The 11,737-nt window shown below is 46.8% G+C and overlaps 1 protein-coding gene across 2 annotated transcripts in view; it reads left to right on the top strand.

Moving 5' to 3' along the window:
• Nucleotides 1-4,950: 4,950 nt before the first annotated feature.
• Nucleotides 4,951-11,737, top strand: part of LOC109308148 (macrophage mannose receptor 1-like) — a 105,222-nt gene continuing 98,435 nt past the window's right edge. For both annotated transcript variants that reach the window (XM_019532449.1, XM_019532439.1), the window contains exon 1: nt 4,951-5,056. In XM_019532449.1, the coding sequence (XP_019387994.1) occupies nt 4,993-5,056 (64 nt within the window). In that variant the 5' untranslated portion in view covers nt 4,951-4,992. The remainder of the gene's footprint in view (nt 5,057-11,737) is intronic.

Raw genomic sequence — 11,737 nt, 5'->3', positions numbered from 1 at the left:
TCATCCTTTTCCATATATGGAAGATCACCCCATCCCCCTCCCTCTTCTCAGTTGCTGTTTGCTGCAAGCCTGCCAAATTGATTCGAAGGCTTCTGTCTACTCCCCCCCCCCAGAGCACTGTGATTGGAAGGGAACTCAGAGAAAGATCACAGTCACTGGCCAGCTACAGATGTCAATATAAGAGCAGTCTTTCCCCTCCATCTCATCCTTTTCCATATATGGAAGATCACCCCATCCCCCTCCCTCTTCTCAGTTGCTGTTTGCTGCAAGCCTGCCAAATTGATTCGAAGGCTTCTGATTCCATTCACACCTTTTAATGGGTCTCCTGATTTGATTCAGAGATTCAGCTACCAAACTGGACCAAATCTCCTCTGAATCGAATCAGCTACTGAAGCTTTGCACAGTCCTACTGGCTGGTGCCTGGCCATGCCCCCTTTGCTCTAGCAGGGAAGGGTGAGAGCCTTGGAGGGCATCTCTCTTCCCTCCTCTTTGGCAGTGGCTGGCAGGCACACTTCAGTGCCCCCCAGCTTCTGGCTTGAGCCACTGCAGACATGTGGCTGCACCTCTTGATTTAACAGAGAATGTCTGTCAAGTTATTAATCAGTTTAAGCTGTGCAGCTTAGACTAACCTGCAAAGAGTGAATCAATTCAGGCTTGGGCTTTTTGAATGTCTGTCCCTAGCCCAAAAGACATTGTCTACATCCACATATTGCTTTGAAATATGGTTTTCCTTCTTACAATTAATAGCCATTATGACCTGGATTTTCATCCATTTTTAATGAGTGGTAGAATTTAATTTGGTCTCTCTTTTTCTCCCTGTAGGACCCTAAAAGAAGGAAGTTAGGCCATATTGTAACTGTTCACGTACCAAATGCATCCTTCCCCCAAAAAGTCAGCCCTCTAAAACTGGGGTGCTTGTCTTAATTGGAGGAAGCTGATTTTTCTTTGCTGGAATAGAAGCAGGGTGAAATAGAGCAAGCAGACACTTTTACATGTGCTCTAGGGGTGGCATTTTTACATGTGTGAGTGAAGGGGGTGGGGAGCTGATGCTTTAATTAGAGCAGCTCTGAAAGCTTTTCTAATAAGGTGCTGCCATGTTTTGTGGATCAGCATCCCCCACACTTCAGAATGGTGGTGGAGGCACTTGAATTAAAGCTTGTTTGATGAGCGTTCATTCAAGCGCTCCTGCCACCATTTTGAAGTGCAGGGACACTGGTAGGAGGAGTAGGAGGCTGCTGGAATGTGGTAAATTTCCATGCTCCAGCAGACTCAATTAATTGAGACTGCTCTGATGTGCTGGACTTCCAGCATGTTGGATCAGCCTCTGCACTCATTTATAGGCACCCTAGGATGCATGACTACCAAGCAGGCTGCCACTTCTCCCTGTGGCTGCAAACAGATCAGTGATGTCCTGTATTAACCTTTTCACAGGCACTGGGGAGGCACTAACTTTTGGCTGAAGAGCCACAGAGCAGCTGACTGAGAGTGAATGAGCTGCTGCATGCAGTCTGTATTATCTTGATTAGGTTGAAACATGGAAGCAATACTTCATTGTTTACAGGAAAGTATATATAAAGAACTGCATATAGTAAAGAAATAATCTTGCTGCTGCCCTTGCAAGGGTCTAGGGCTTAGCCCTCTTGCTGTGCAGCCACACCAGGAAGTTTCCAATGCCTTAGTTTGTGTCCCAGGATACCACATGGACACTGCTTCACTCAATGTCACACAGTTGACCATGACTCTGGAAAAATCTTTTCCTTCTACATTCTACTTTCCAAATATAAAATGCATGTTTTATTTGAGGGTGTGTGGTATGCAAGCATATATGGTCTCTTTGCCTCTCTCCCATTCTGGCCCCTGTACTGAGATCAGTCATGTATGGACAGTATCCTGCTGCCCAAAAACGGGTGTAGCAGTGAGTATATACCACAAGGAAGTCTTCCTGGTGCTTTTCTAAGGCAACATGAAACTCTATTAACTTGAATTCATGTTGTTTCAAAAAGCCCAACTGAGCTAACTTTCAGAGGTATCATCTGAAGTTCTTGCAAAATAATTGAGCTTACCAGAACCTGTGAAAAACATCCTCCAAGTATACTTGTGTTTTTCTTATGCTGTGATTCATCAGTCAGATGAAAATTCTGTTAACGCTAGAAATAGCCACCCATACAATGAGGAGGAAACAAAAAAAGAAAACAGTTAACACATTGACAAAAGTTCAGAAGACACTTAAGAATCACTTACAAGAATAGGTGAGTGCACTATGGATCTCATTCTTGAAAACTTGAGACCTGCCATTAAATTAATTGGAGTGTACAAGGATCAGGCCCTAATGTTTAGCACCGACAAGAATGTTATTGTACCTAAGAACAAATAGAATAATTAGCAATTATTTAAAACAGTCTAGAGCAGTAGTGCTCAATCTTTCTGGTCCCACAAGCTGGATGAGTCGTACAGGACCAGTCCAGGGATTGGATCCTGTGCAGGGTATGATCTGGCACAATGGCATGATTCTGAATGCTGTATCTGGCCCAGCACAACCCTGTGTGCTGACACAACCCTGTGTGCCAGGTTCTGCCTCCAGGTATGCTGGAGGGATCTGGTGCATAGGGCAAGGTCATCCAGACTGCAGAGCTCCCCATTGGTCTGGAGATTTGGTGGCAGGGCAATGGTGCCAGCATGGTCTGGATCATTTAACTGTGATGACCTGGATCAGTTAATGCTCTGCCATTCCTCCACAGCTGAATTTCTGGACCCTTGGGGCTATGGGCCCACAACATGTAGTTTGAAGTTGGATTAAATATAGACACTGGATTTATGACACATTGTAACCTGCCTGGCATTTGACTCCCCAGGTACTTCTCCGCTATTCATCCCCCTTCTCTCCAGTCCCTCACTCATCCTCTCTCTCACCCATTGACTCCTCAATCTACATCTTCACTGACAGCCTGTCTTGTATGCACACCAGCCCAGCCTCTGGCTTCTTTACTTTTCATTCCATCCAGGAAGAGTACACGCCAACTGCTGAAACTTTCTCAGCCTGATGAAGGGTTTTTGAACCCAGAGCTTGCTTAAAAATTGTTTTCCAACTATTTAAGTTGGTCTAATAAAAGATACCAGATTCACCCAGAGAACCTTGTTTGGAGTTGGAGCACTGCTGTCTAAAAAAGCCTGTTACAAGGGCCAGTGCTTAAATGTGTAATACTAATTGTCCAGTCTCAATTAACTGAGCTATGAAAAGCTTGCTTATTTATAAGCAATGTATACTTTCTTTAAAGCATCATACTTTGTGTCTTGATAATTAATAATGCCTGTGCAGAAATTGCGATGGATTCCTATAGCTAGTGCTGTTTGTATACACTCTAGTTAGCCATTTTATATTTTGTTTGTTTTATTTTAATATTTGTTTTTATTTATTTCCCTTTGGAAAGGATGCATTTCTTGTAAGAGTGATCATTTGCTTGAGTTTGTTTCTTTCACAAATTTGGACAAACTAGAGGTTTGAATCTTATCTTTTAAATCTCTCTGATCAAGAGAAACTCTACTGAAGTACAACTGCACCAATTTTAAAAAAGTGATTATGAAGAGAGGGGTGGGGAGGTTCCCTATGCATTGCAGAAGGATAAATCATCTTGAAGGCTGGGGGGTACTCAGATCCTCCCACCCTAAGTAATTGACTCTGGCTTTAAAGCAGCTCTGGTCCGGTGTGTGTCTGCTGTATGCAGCAACAAGCCCATAGACAGCACCCAGTACAGTGCACCCTATTTAAGTGCATAGTTTTGGGGCTGAAAAGAGGCCAGGCGCTTGGCAGAGCTGAATGTGAACAAATCTCCTTCACTACAGAGGACTCTGTGCTGTGGCACTAACAGCTCTGAAGCAGACCAGCTCCCTAGTTTTCAAGGTTGCCTTGGCAGCTCAGTTAGTTATAAAGTAGACAGTGGGGCTGAAGGTTATGCACACATTTGTGGTTTATAGGTATGGCTACCATATAGATACCCCATGCTTGTGACAAGGTAAGCCAATGCACAACAAATTGGGCCTGGTAGCCTCTTGTGTGAGTAAGTGAATTAGGCATGTATTTGATATGAATATAAGGGAAAGAAGCTGTCTATAAACAGCGTTGGAGTTTAGCAGAAAGTCATTTAACAGTGTCACAAAACTTCTATACAACAGTATAATAAGTTGCAAAAAAGAGCTTGCATTAATATTTGTGTTTCTCTGAGTATGACAGTCCCAGTATTCCTGGGGCAAATGGTGTTCAAAAAAAGGAATTGCCTTTTTTCTTACTTCTAGGAAGGGGTGAAGTGAGCAGGAGCGTGGGGCTGTAGAAAAGGCTGGGCTGGGAGCTAGATCTGGCCTGGCCGGGATTCCCTTTTGAAGGAGCGTCTGCCTCCCTAAGCGCAGCCCTTTCCATCTGGACTCGAAATCCCTTCTGTAAGACCCAGCTCTGCTCCGAGTAAAGCAGAGAAATAAATACTGTCAGCCGTTTAAAATCAGTGTTGCTAGGAGCATGCGTGGGCCCCGGGGAGGGGCCGCCCACGCTGGCTCCTGTGGCAGTGAGCCCCCGTCCCGTCCCGTCCCGTCCCGTCCCGTCCCAGCCCTGCCTCAGTGTGCCCGTGGCCCTGGGCAGCCGGGCAGGCACGAGGCGAGCTGCTTCCCTCCGCCGGGGGCAGAAACACGGGGCACTCGACCCGGAGGCGCTCCTCACGCCTCGACCACGACGCGGGCCCGGGGCCCGGGAGACGCCCCGCAGGAGGCGCGGTTGGGCTGGGCGAGGGTCCTGCCGCCCGGCTGCACCTGCCTCTTCCCGCCTCGCCAAATCAGCTGAGCCCAGCAGAGTCCTGGGTTTGTTGGGTGTTTTTGGTTGGTGTTTTTCTTGCCCTGTCGATTCCTGTTATTCCCACCCCCATGTGACAGGATGCGTCCTTATGACTCCGAGCCCAGCGCTTTGCCCGGCCCCGCAGCCCTTCCCAGCCCGCCGGCTGCCGAGCCGCGATGCCCGCCGCCGCCCTGCTCCTGCTCTGGCTCGGGCTGGTGCCCGCGGCTCTTCCGCTGCTGGGTGAGTGCCGCTGCCCTGCCCTCTCGGGCTCCGGCTGCAGGATTCACCCGCTCCTCCGGCTCCCTCGTGGCCCGAGAGGTTTGAGCGTTTCCTCCGGCAGCCGCCAGCGCCGGGCTCCGGATTTCTGCCCTCTCCCCAGCCGTGCCGGCGTGGGCCAAGCCCAGCAGCCGAAGGGCTTGAAGCCATCAAGCTTACCTGCCTGCTGGAGGCTCCCTGTCAAAGCCCCTGGTCCCCCTGGCAGCCTCCTTTCTGGCCAGGCGGGTGCCCTCTTGTACCAAAGTAGAGTTTCCCAAGCCTTTGGTACCTGGGGCACGCTTTGTTCAGGGTTGAAATGGGCTCTGGCACCCAGAAAGGTGTGCGTATACATGTACATAAGAGTTGCGCAGCGGTGCCCAGCCTTCTGGCTGCACGGGTCACACGAAGGCGGCTGGGTGGGTTCACACGGCTGGTGTCAGATCCAGCCATGCGGAGCTTGGGAACTTTTGTGGCAAGGGAGTGGTGGCAATGTTAATTGCCGCTTCTCTCCCATCATCAAGTTTCCAGATGTATGGGGAGCCCTGGGTAACATGGATCCACAGGGCTGGATCTGATGCTGATAAAGAATCATGTTTTGTGGCATTCTTCTGCAGCGCTTGAAACTCACTAGTGTGCCACAATGCAGCCTTTGGGAATCATTGTACTTAAACTCACTTCCCTTTCACACTTGCATAACCGCCGGGAAGGCTGTGGAATTACTCCTGCTCTATAGTTGCCTGAAAGAGTCAGCATTAGGTTCTTGGTGCCTCCAGAGCCTCTACACAAGCCAGTTGAGTAATGCAGCCTGGCCTCTGAATTGCAGGGCAGAGGAGATGTGTGCTTTGATTAAGTGGAGAGGTATTTGGTGCCTGGATATTTTCTAGCAGATTAATTTTGGTAGGGGTGTTCTATGTATGTGTGTGGTTTTTTTTAATCTGCTTTTGTCAGTAAATATCTATTAGGTCTATTAGCAGTATGATTCAGAAAGACAAAAATAAGGTGACAGCACAGATTAGAGCTCCTTGCTTTCACAAGTTGGGGATGTCTTTTCTATTTTCTGTAACCCCTGGGGTTTACACCCAGCTGTTTTGGAAATGATCAGCATTTGGTGCAACTTAATAGTTTATACTGAAGTTCAGGCAGGCTGCAGCCTTTCTTACCCCATTTTTTCCCCCCCACCTCATCCTCTCCACCTCCCCTCCCCAGTTTTTGCAGATACATTGGCCTTTTTGGCCCATGCTGTTATGAGCACCACTGTATTTAAATAGGGATGATGACTTGTGGCATCTCTCTCTTTACATGGTGACATTTTGTCATTTTAATTAATTAACAAGATCAAAGCTTACATTCAAGAAGTACAGTCTCATTCAGTTCTACTGTCACCCAGCCCTGGTTTGCACTTTTAAGGTTAGTTGCTCAACACTCCTCACAAGTTTTACACTTGTTTTGCTCCATTCCTTTCCAGTGAGTTACTCCTGATTGACACTGGTGCAAGTCAGGTTGGTTGCCATTTGTACTTGCTGTAAGTTCTGAAACCAATGCTCACTTAACCCTGCTTGCATATAATTTATACCTATACAGGGATTTAAAGAAGGGATCAAGATATGCATCAGCTGAGCTGCCTCACCCCAGCCCACCCCTTCCCCAGCCACTGGCCTCTGAGGAGCGAGATCCAAGTGGGGAATGCACCCACTCTTTGCCCACACTGCCCAGCTGGGGTTTGCTCTGTGTGGGGAAAGAACATCCATGGTGTGGGTTTTTCGCCCCCCCACCACTGCCCCCAGCTCAAGCCAGGCTGGGATCACCCCAGCCTTACCCCTTCCCCAACCCCTCTGCCTCTGAGAGGTGTGGGCAGGAGGTGGGAAGCTCCCTCAACAGATGTCACCATGGAGGGGAAAGAACCCACCAGGGGGGATTTTCACCCCGCTGCAGCTTTTCACCCCACTTGGCTGGGATCCCCTAGCCCCACCCCTTCCCTAGCTATCACCTCTGGGGAGGGAACACAACCCTAGCCTGGCACTGGCAGCTCCAGCCAAGGTCTGCCTGGTGCAGGGGAAAACACCACCTGGGGGCTTTTCATCTCCCCACATTTGGCAGGTGGGCTGAGGTCATCTCAGCTCTGCTCCTCCTCCAGCTAGAATGGCTGAGTGCAAGCCCACCTCAGTAGCACTCACCTTCATGCACTGCTATGCAGGGCTTTGAGTCTAGTTTATACCTTGCTGGGCACCTGTTTTCACAGACTATTTCTTCTCTTGAACACAGCAAGTTTCGCAAACCAGTACAAATGTAATCTGAACAGTTATAAACTTCAGTCAGCTTTTCAACATTTGTGGCAATGTCTTTATTGATTTGAAATAAAGATTGTGGAAAAGGAGAGTGGGGCATTAAATTGCAAGCATGTATCAGTTTACAGTAACACTGAGTTATTTCTTAGTAGAAAGGCACTAAAAAAGAGTTATCACTAGCAGTGATAATTGTACATTTCCTTGTATTGTCTGCAACAGTTTTTGTCTCCAGTGCTCATCAGTTACACTGCTTCCTAATGATTTGGAAACCAGAGGACAAGAAAAGGAAACTAAAGCATGGATAAGAGAAATGCATGTCAGCTCTTCTATTGAAACAAAAGGTTATACATTTCCAGGTTATCCTTCCATAGGAGAGTAGAATCACTTCCACACTGGAGTTTCAGCAAAAAAAGAAGATACATATTTTGAAAGTTATGTTGGCTCCTCCTTCCCCCAGCAAAAAAAAATGGCACTTGTATATACAATTTTTGGTAATTATACAGTAAATTAACATCTATAATTAGCCAGCATCCCTACAGCTATATGAATGAGTACTTCTTTTCCTACCACGTAGTTTGATAAGAAAGGCATTTTAAGTATGGTACTACATTTTGTGTGACACTACCCAATATTAAACTGAACAGTTAATCAGGACATCACTTAAAAATGCATGTTAAACAGGTAAAAGCAAAGGTGTCTAGCCTTTGGACTTTGGGCCAGAGCTGTCCACTTTTATATAGTGCCCTAGCCTCTGTAATAGATCCAAGTATAACATATAAGGAAGGGGAGTGGGATAGGAGGGCTGCAGTGATCTAAGAAAGTCTCTAGCTGATATGTTTCTGAAAGAAGCTCTGAAAATATGAACGGACTATAACCTACTCAGCACTTTGTATCCAAGTGTGAGAAAAATAGCTCCTGTACGTGTCAACCAGTTCAAAAATATCCCAGAGACCCTAATGCCAGAAATGATATTTTACATGCCTTCTATCTCTATTGTTCCTAATAAAAGGATTCAAGGAGAGAGAGACGGAGCACAGATTTTCACACTTTAATGTGAAAAGTGTCTTGATTGAGCACCAAGAGTGACTGATATTTGGGAGATAAAGCTACTTTGCCTTCCCTCATTTAAAAATGAGTGAAGTCCAAGGGGTTAGGAAAATGCGACTAAGTTCTACCAACAAAAAATCAACCCTAAGGAGACACTGGGTATGTCTACATGCTATGTCACTGTAGTGATGTCTTGAGTCCTGTTATGCTCCAAAAATTTATATGCAGATATGGGTCCATGAAGGCAGTTTTCCTTAAGCTCTCCCTGGGATAACTGTTCTTCTGGCATGGTTTAGTATCCGCTGAGGTGTTGGGACTTAAAGCCCATTTTATGGAAAAGAGAGTCTCCTTCCTAGATTTCTCCTGTGGCCTTATGGCTGAGGGCAGGCAAAACTTGGGAGCATCCAAACTTCTGGGCTTGGGCCTGCACATAGGATTCCTGTCAAAAGACTTTGGAAATATCTGAAGCCCCTGGTGGGGGTGCAGGATATTTGCTGGTTGTAGGGCCACTCATGGTTCTGGACTGACTCATGGATTTGGACTCGATTTGGCTAATTTGGCTTGGAACATGAAAAATTTCTTGAAAACAACCCCCCCCCCCCGCAACAAAACAAAACAAACCCCCCCACAATGCTTGTCCCGTTCTACCTCATGGAGGGTAGGGCCACACTAATCATATGCATCAGGCTGAGAGAGGGGGCAACAGAGGGATTCTGGGTAAGCTGTTTAGGGCCTTGTTTCATGATATTTGTCAGTCATTTAAGACTGGTGAAGAAACAAGAATCATTGCAAATGGGAAGAAAGGTGCAGCTGTACTGTGAGAGTGAAGATGAAGTAAAAATATATGCATTGCAGTGGCTCACCATGATTTGAAAAAGAGTTGGCAGTGTAGGGGATTGCTCTTAATGGGCACTACCATATATTTTATTCAGATGGGCTCTATTAACCTGTCATTGTGGTAGATTCCCATCAGCATCTTGGACTTTTGATTAAGATCAAGTATTTTTGGAACTAAGTAGAAAGAGTCAAGACTGGCTCTAGCCTTCCTGGTATTGGTCTGTTATTGTGGTATCTCCAGGTCTGGTGCTGGTTCCCTGTAGAAGGAATGCCTGCCCATTTTTTTAATTGCCACAAAAAAGAGTTTCTATCAGCATTGTTGGCACCAGGGGAAAAGTGTTAGAATGTGCTTTGGCCTCTCTAAGTGCTGGCCTGGTACTGCAGTACTTCCATACCCAGTTTTTGTTCCTTCCTGGAGAAGCAACTGCCAGGTTTTTTTAAAGGGACACACATACACAGTTCCCTGAGCAGATCAAAAGTGACTACAGTGTGCAAGGATGAAGGGAACTGGGACTCAGGTGGTATTCTCTTAGACCCTTCTGGTCAAGGGAAGGGCAGGAGCGGGTGTATGCTGCAAATCAATACCTGGCTGTGCAGGTGGTGGCGACAGCAGGGCTTTGGCTTCTTTGACCACAGGATGATGTTCCAAGAAGAAGGATTGCTAAGAAGAGATGGGATCCACCTGATGAAAAAAAGGAAGGGCATCTTCTCAGATAGGCTCACTAACCTAGTGAAGCGAGCTTTAAACTATGTTTGCTGGGGGATGGAGACCAAGGTTCTGAGGTAGGTGGGGAAGTCAGTGAACTGGAGGAAGGCCAAGCCTGAGGGGGCAAAAGAGGAGGTTTTGTCTTTCTTCTTGAGAAATCAGGACAGTCAACTAGTTACCTTAGGTGCCTGTACATGAATGCACAATCCTGGGAAACGAGCAGGAAGAACTGGAAGTCCTTACACAGTCACAGAACTATGATGTGCTTAGAATAAGAGTGACTTGGTGGGATAGCTCGCATGACTGGAGCACTGTCATGAATGGGTATCAACTGTTCAGGAAGGGCAGACAGGGGAGAGGAGGAGGAGTTGTTGCACTTCATGTAAAAGACCCATATAATTGCTCAGAGCTCAAGTATGAAACTATAGATAGACCTGTTGAAAGTCTCTGGGTTAGGGTCAGAGGAGAGAGCAGCAAGTGTGATGTTGTGGTGGGGATCTGCTATAGACCACCAAACCAGGAAGAAGTGGTGGATGAGGCTTTTCTTCAAACAGATAGCAGAAGTTTCCCCATCATAGGCCTTGCTTTTCTTGGGGGACTTCAATCACCCTGACATCTGCCGGGAGGACAATACAGCAGTGCACAGGCAATGCAGGAAAATTCTGGAGCGTGTTGGGGACAACTTCCTGGTGCAAGTGCTAGAGCAGGCAACTAGGGGCCATGCTCTTCTTAACCTGCTCCTCAGAAACAGGGAAGGATTGGTGGGGAATGCAGTAATAGAAGGCAACTTGGGCAGCAGTGGCCACAAGATGATTGAGTTCAGGATTCTGAGGAAAGTAAGGAAGGAGAGCAGCACAGTAAAGACCCTGGAATTCAGAAAAGCAGACTTCAACTTACTTAGGGAACTCAAGGGCACAATCCTCTGGGAAGCCAGACTGAGGAGGAGAGGAATCCAGGAGAGCTGGATATATTTCAGAGAAGCCTTACTGAGTGTGGAGGAACAAACCATCCCAATGTGCAAGAAGACTAGTAAGTATGGCAGAAGACCAGCTTGGCTTAGCAGGGAACTCTTCAATAAACTAAGTCACGAAAAGGAAGCTTACAAGAAGTGGAAACTTGAACAAATAAATAGGGAGGAGCTAAGAGCATTGCTCAGGCATCCAGGGATGAAGTCAAGAAGGCCAAAGCACAATTGGAGTTGCTGCTAGCAAAGAACTTGAAGGGTAACAAGAAAGGTTTCTACAAATATGCCAGTAACAACAGGAGGATTGGGGATAGTGTGGCTCACTTACTGAATGGGGGAGGCAACCTAGTGACAGAAGATGCAGAAAAGGCTGAAGTACTCATTGCCTTTTTCACCTATGTGTTCAAAGGCAAGGTCAGCTCCCAAACTACTGCACCTGGCAGCACAGTTTGGGGAAGATGTGAGCAGCCAACAGTGGTGAAAGAACAGGACAGGGACTGTTTAGAAAAACTGGACATATACAAGTCCATGTGGCCAGATGGGTTGAACCCAAGGGACCTGGGGGAGATGGCTGCTGTGATTGCAGAGCCACTGGCCATCATCATTTTTGAAAACTCATGGCAATCAGGAAAGGTTCTGGATGGGCCCAAACATAGGGCCCATGTTTAAGAAAGGGAAAAAGGAGGATCCAGGGAACTACAGACCAGTCAGCCTCACCTTAGTCCCTGGAAAAAGGTCTAAGGTGTAGTTGGCAGCTGGTATCAAGTGGAGTGCCACAGAGATCAGTCCTGGGGCTAGTTTTGTTCAATATCTTCATCAACAACCTG

The sequence above is a fragment of the Crocodylus porosus genome, unplaced genomic scaffold (genome assembly GCF_001723895.1).
Source record: "Crocodylus porosus isolate Cpor-Errol unplaced genomic scaffold, CroPor_comp1, whole genome shotgun sequence".
NCBI classification, from domain to species: Eukaryota; Metazoa; Chordata; order Crocodylia; family Crocodylidae; genus Crocodylus; species Crocodylus porosus.
This window is presented reverse-complemented; position numbering and strand designations above follow the sequence as displayed.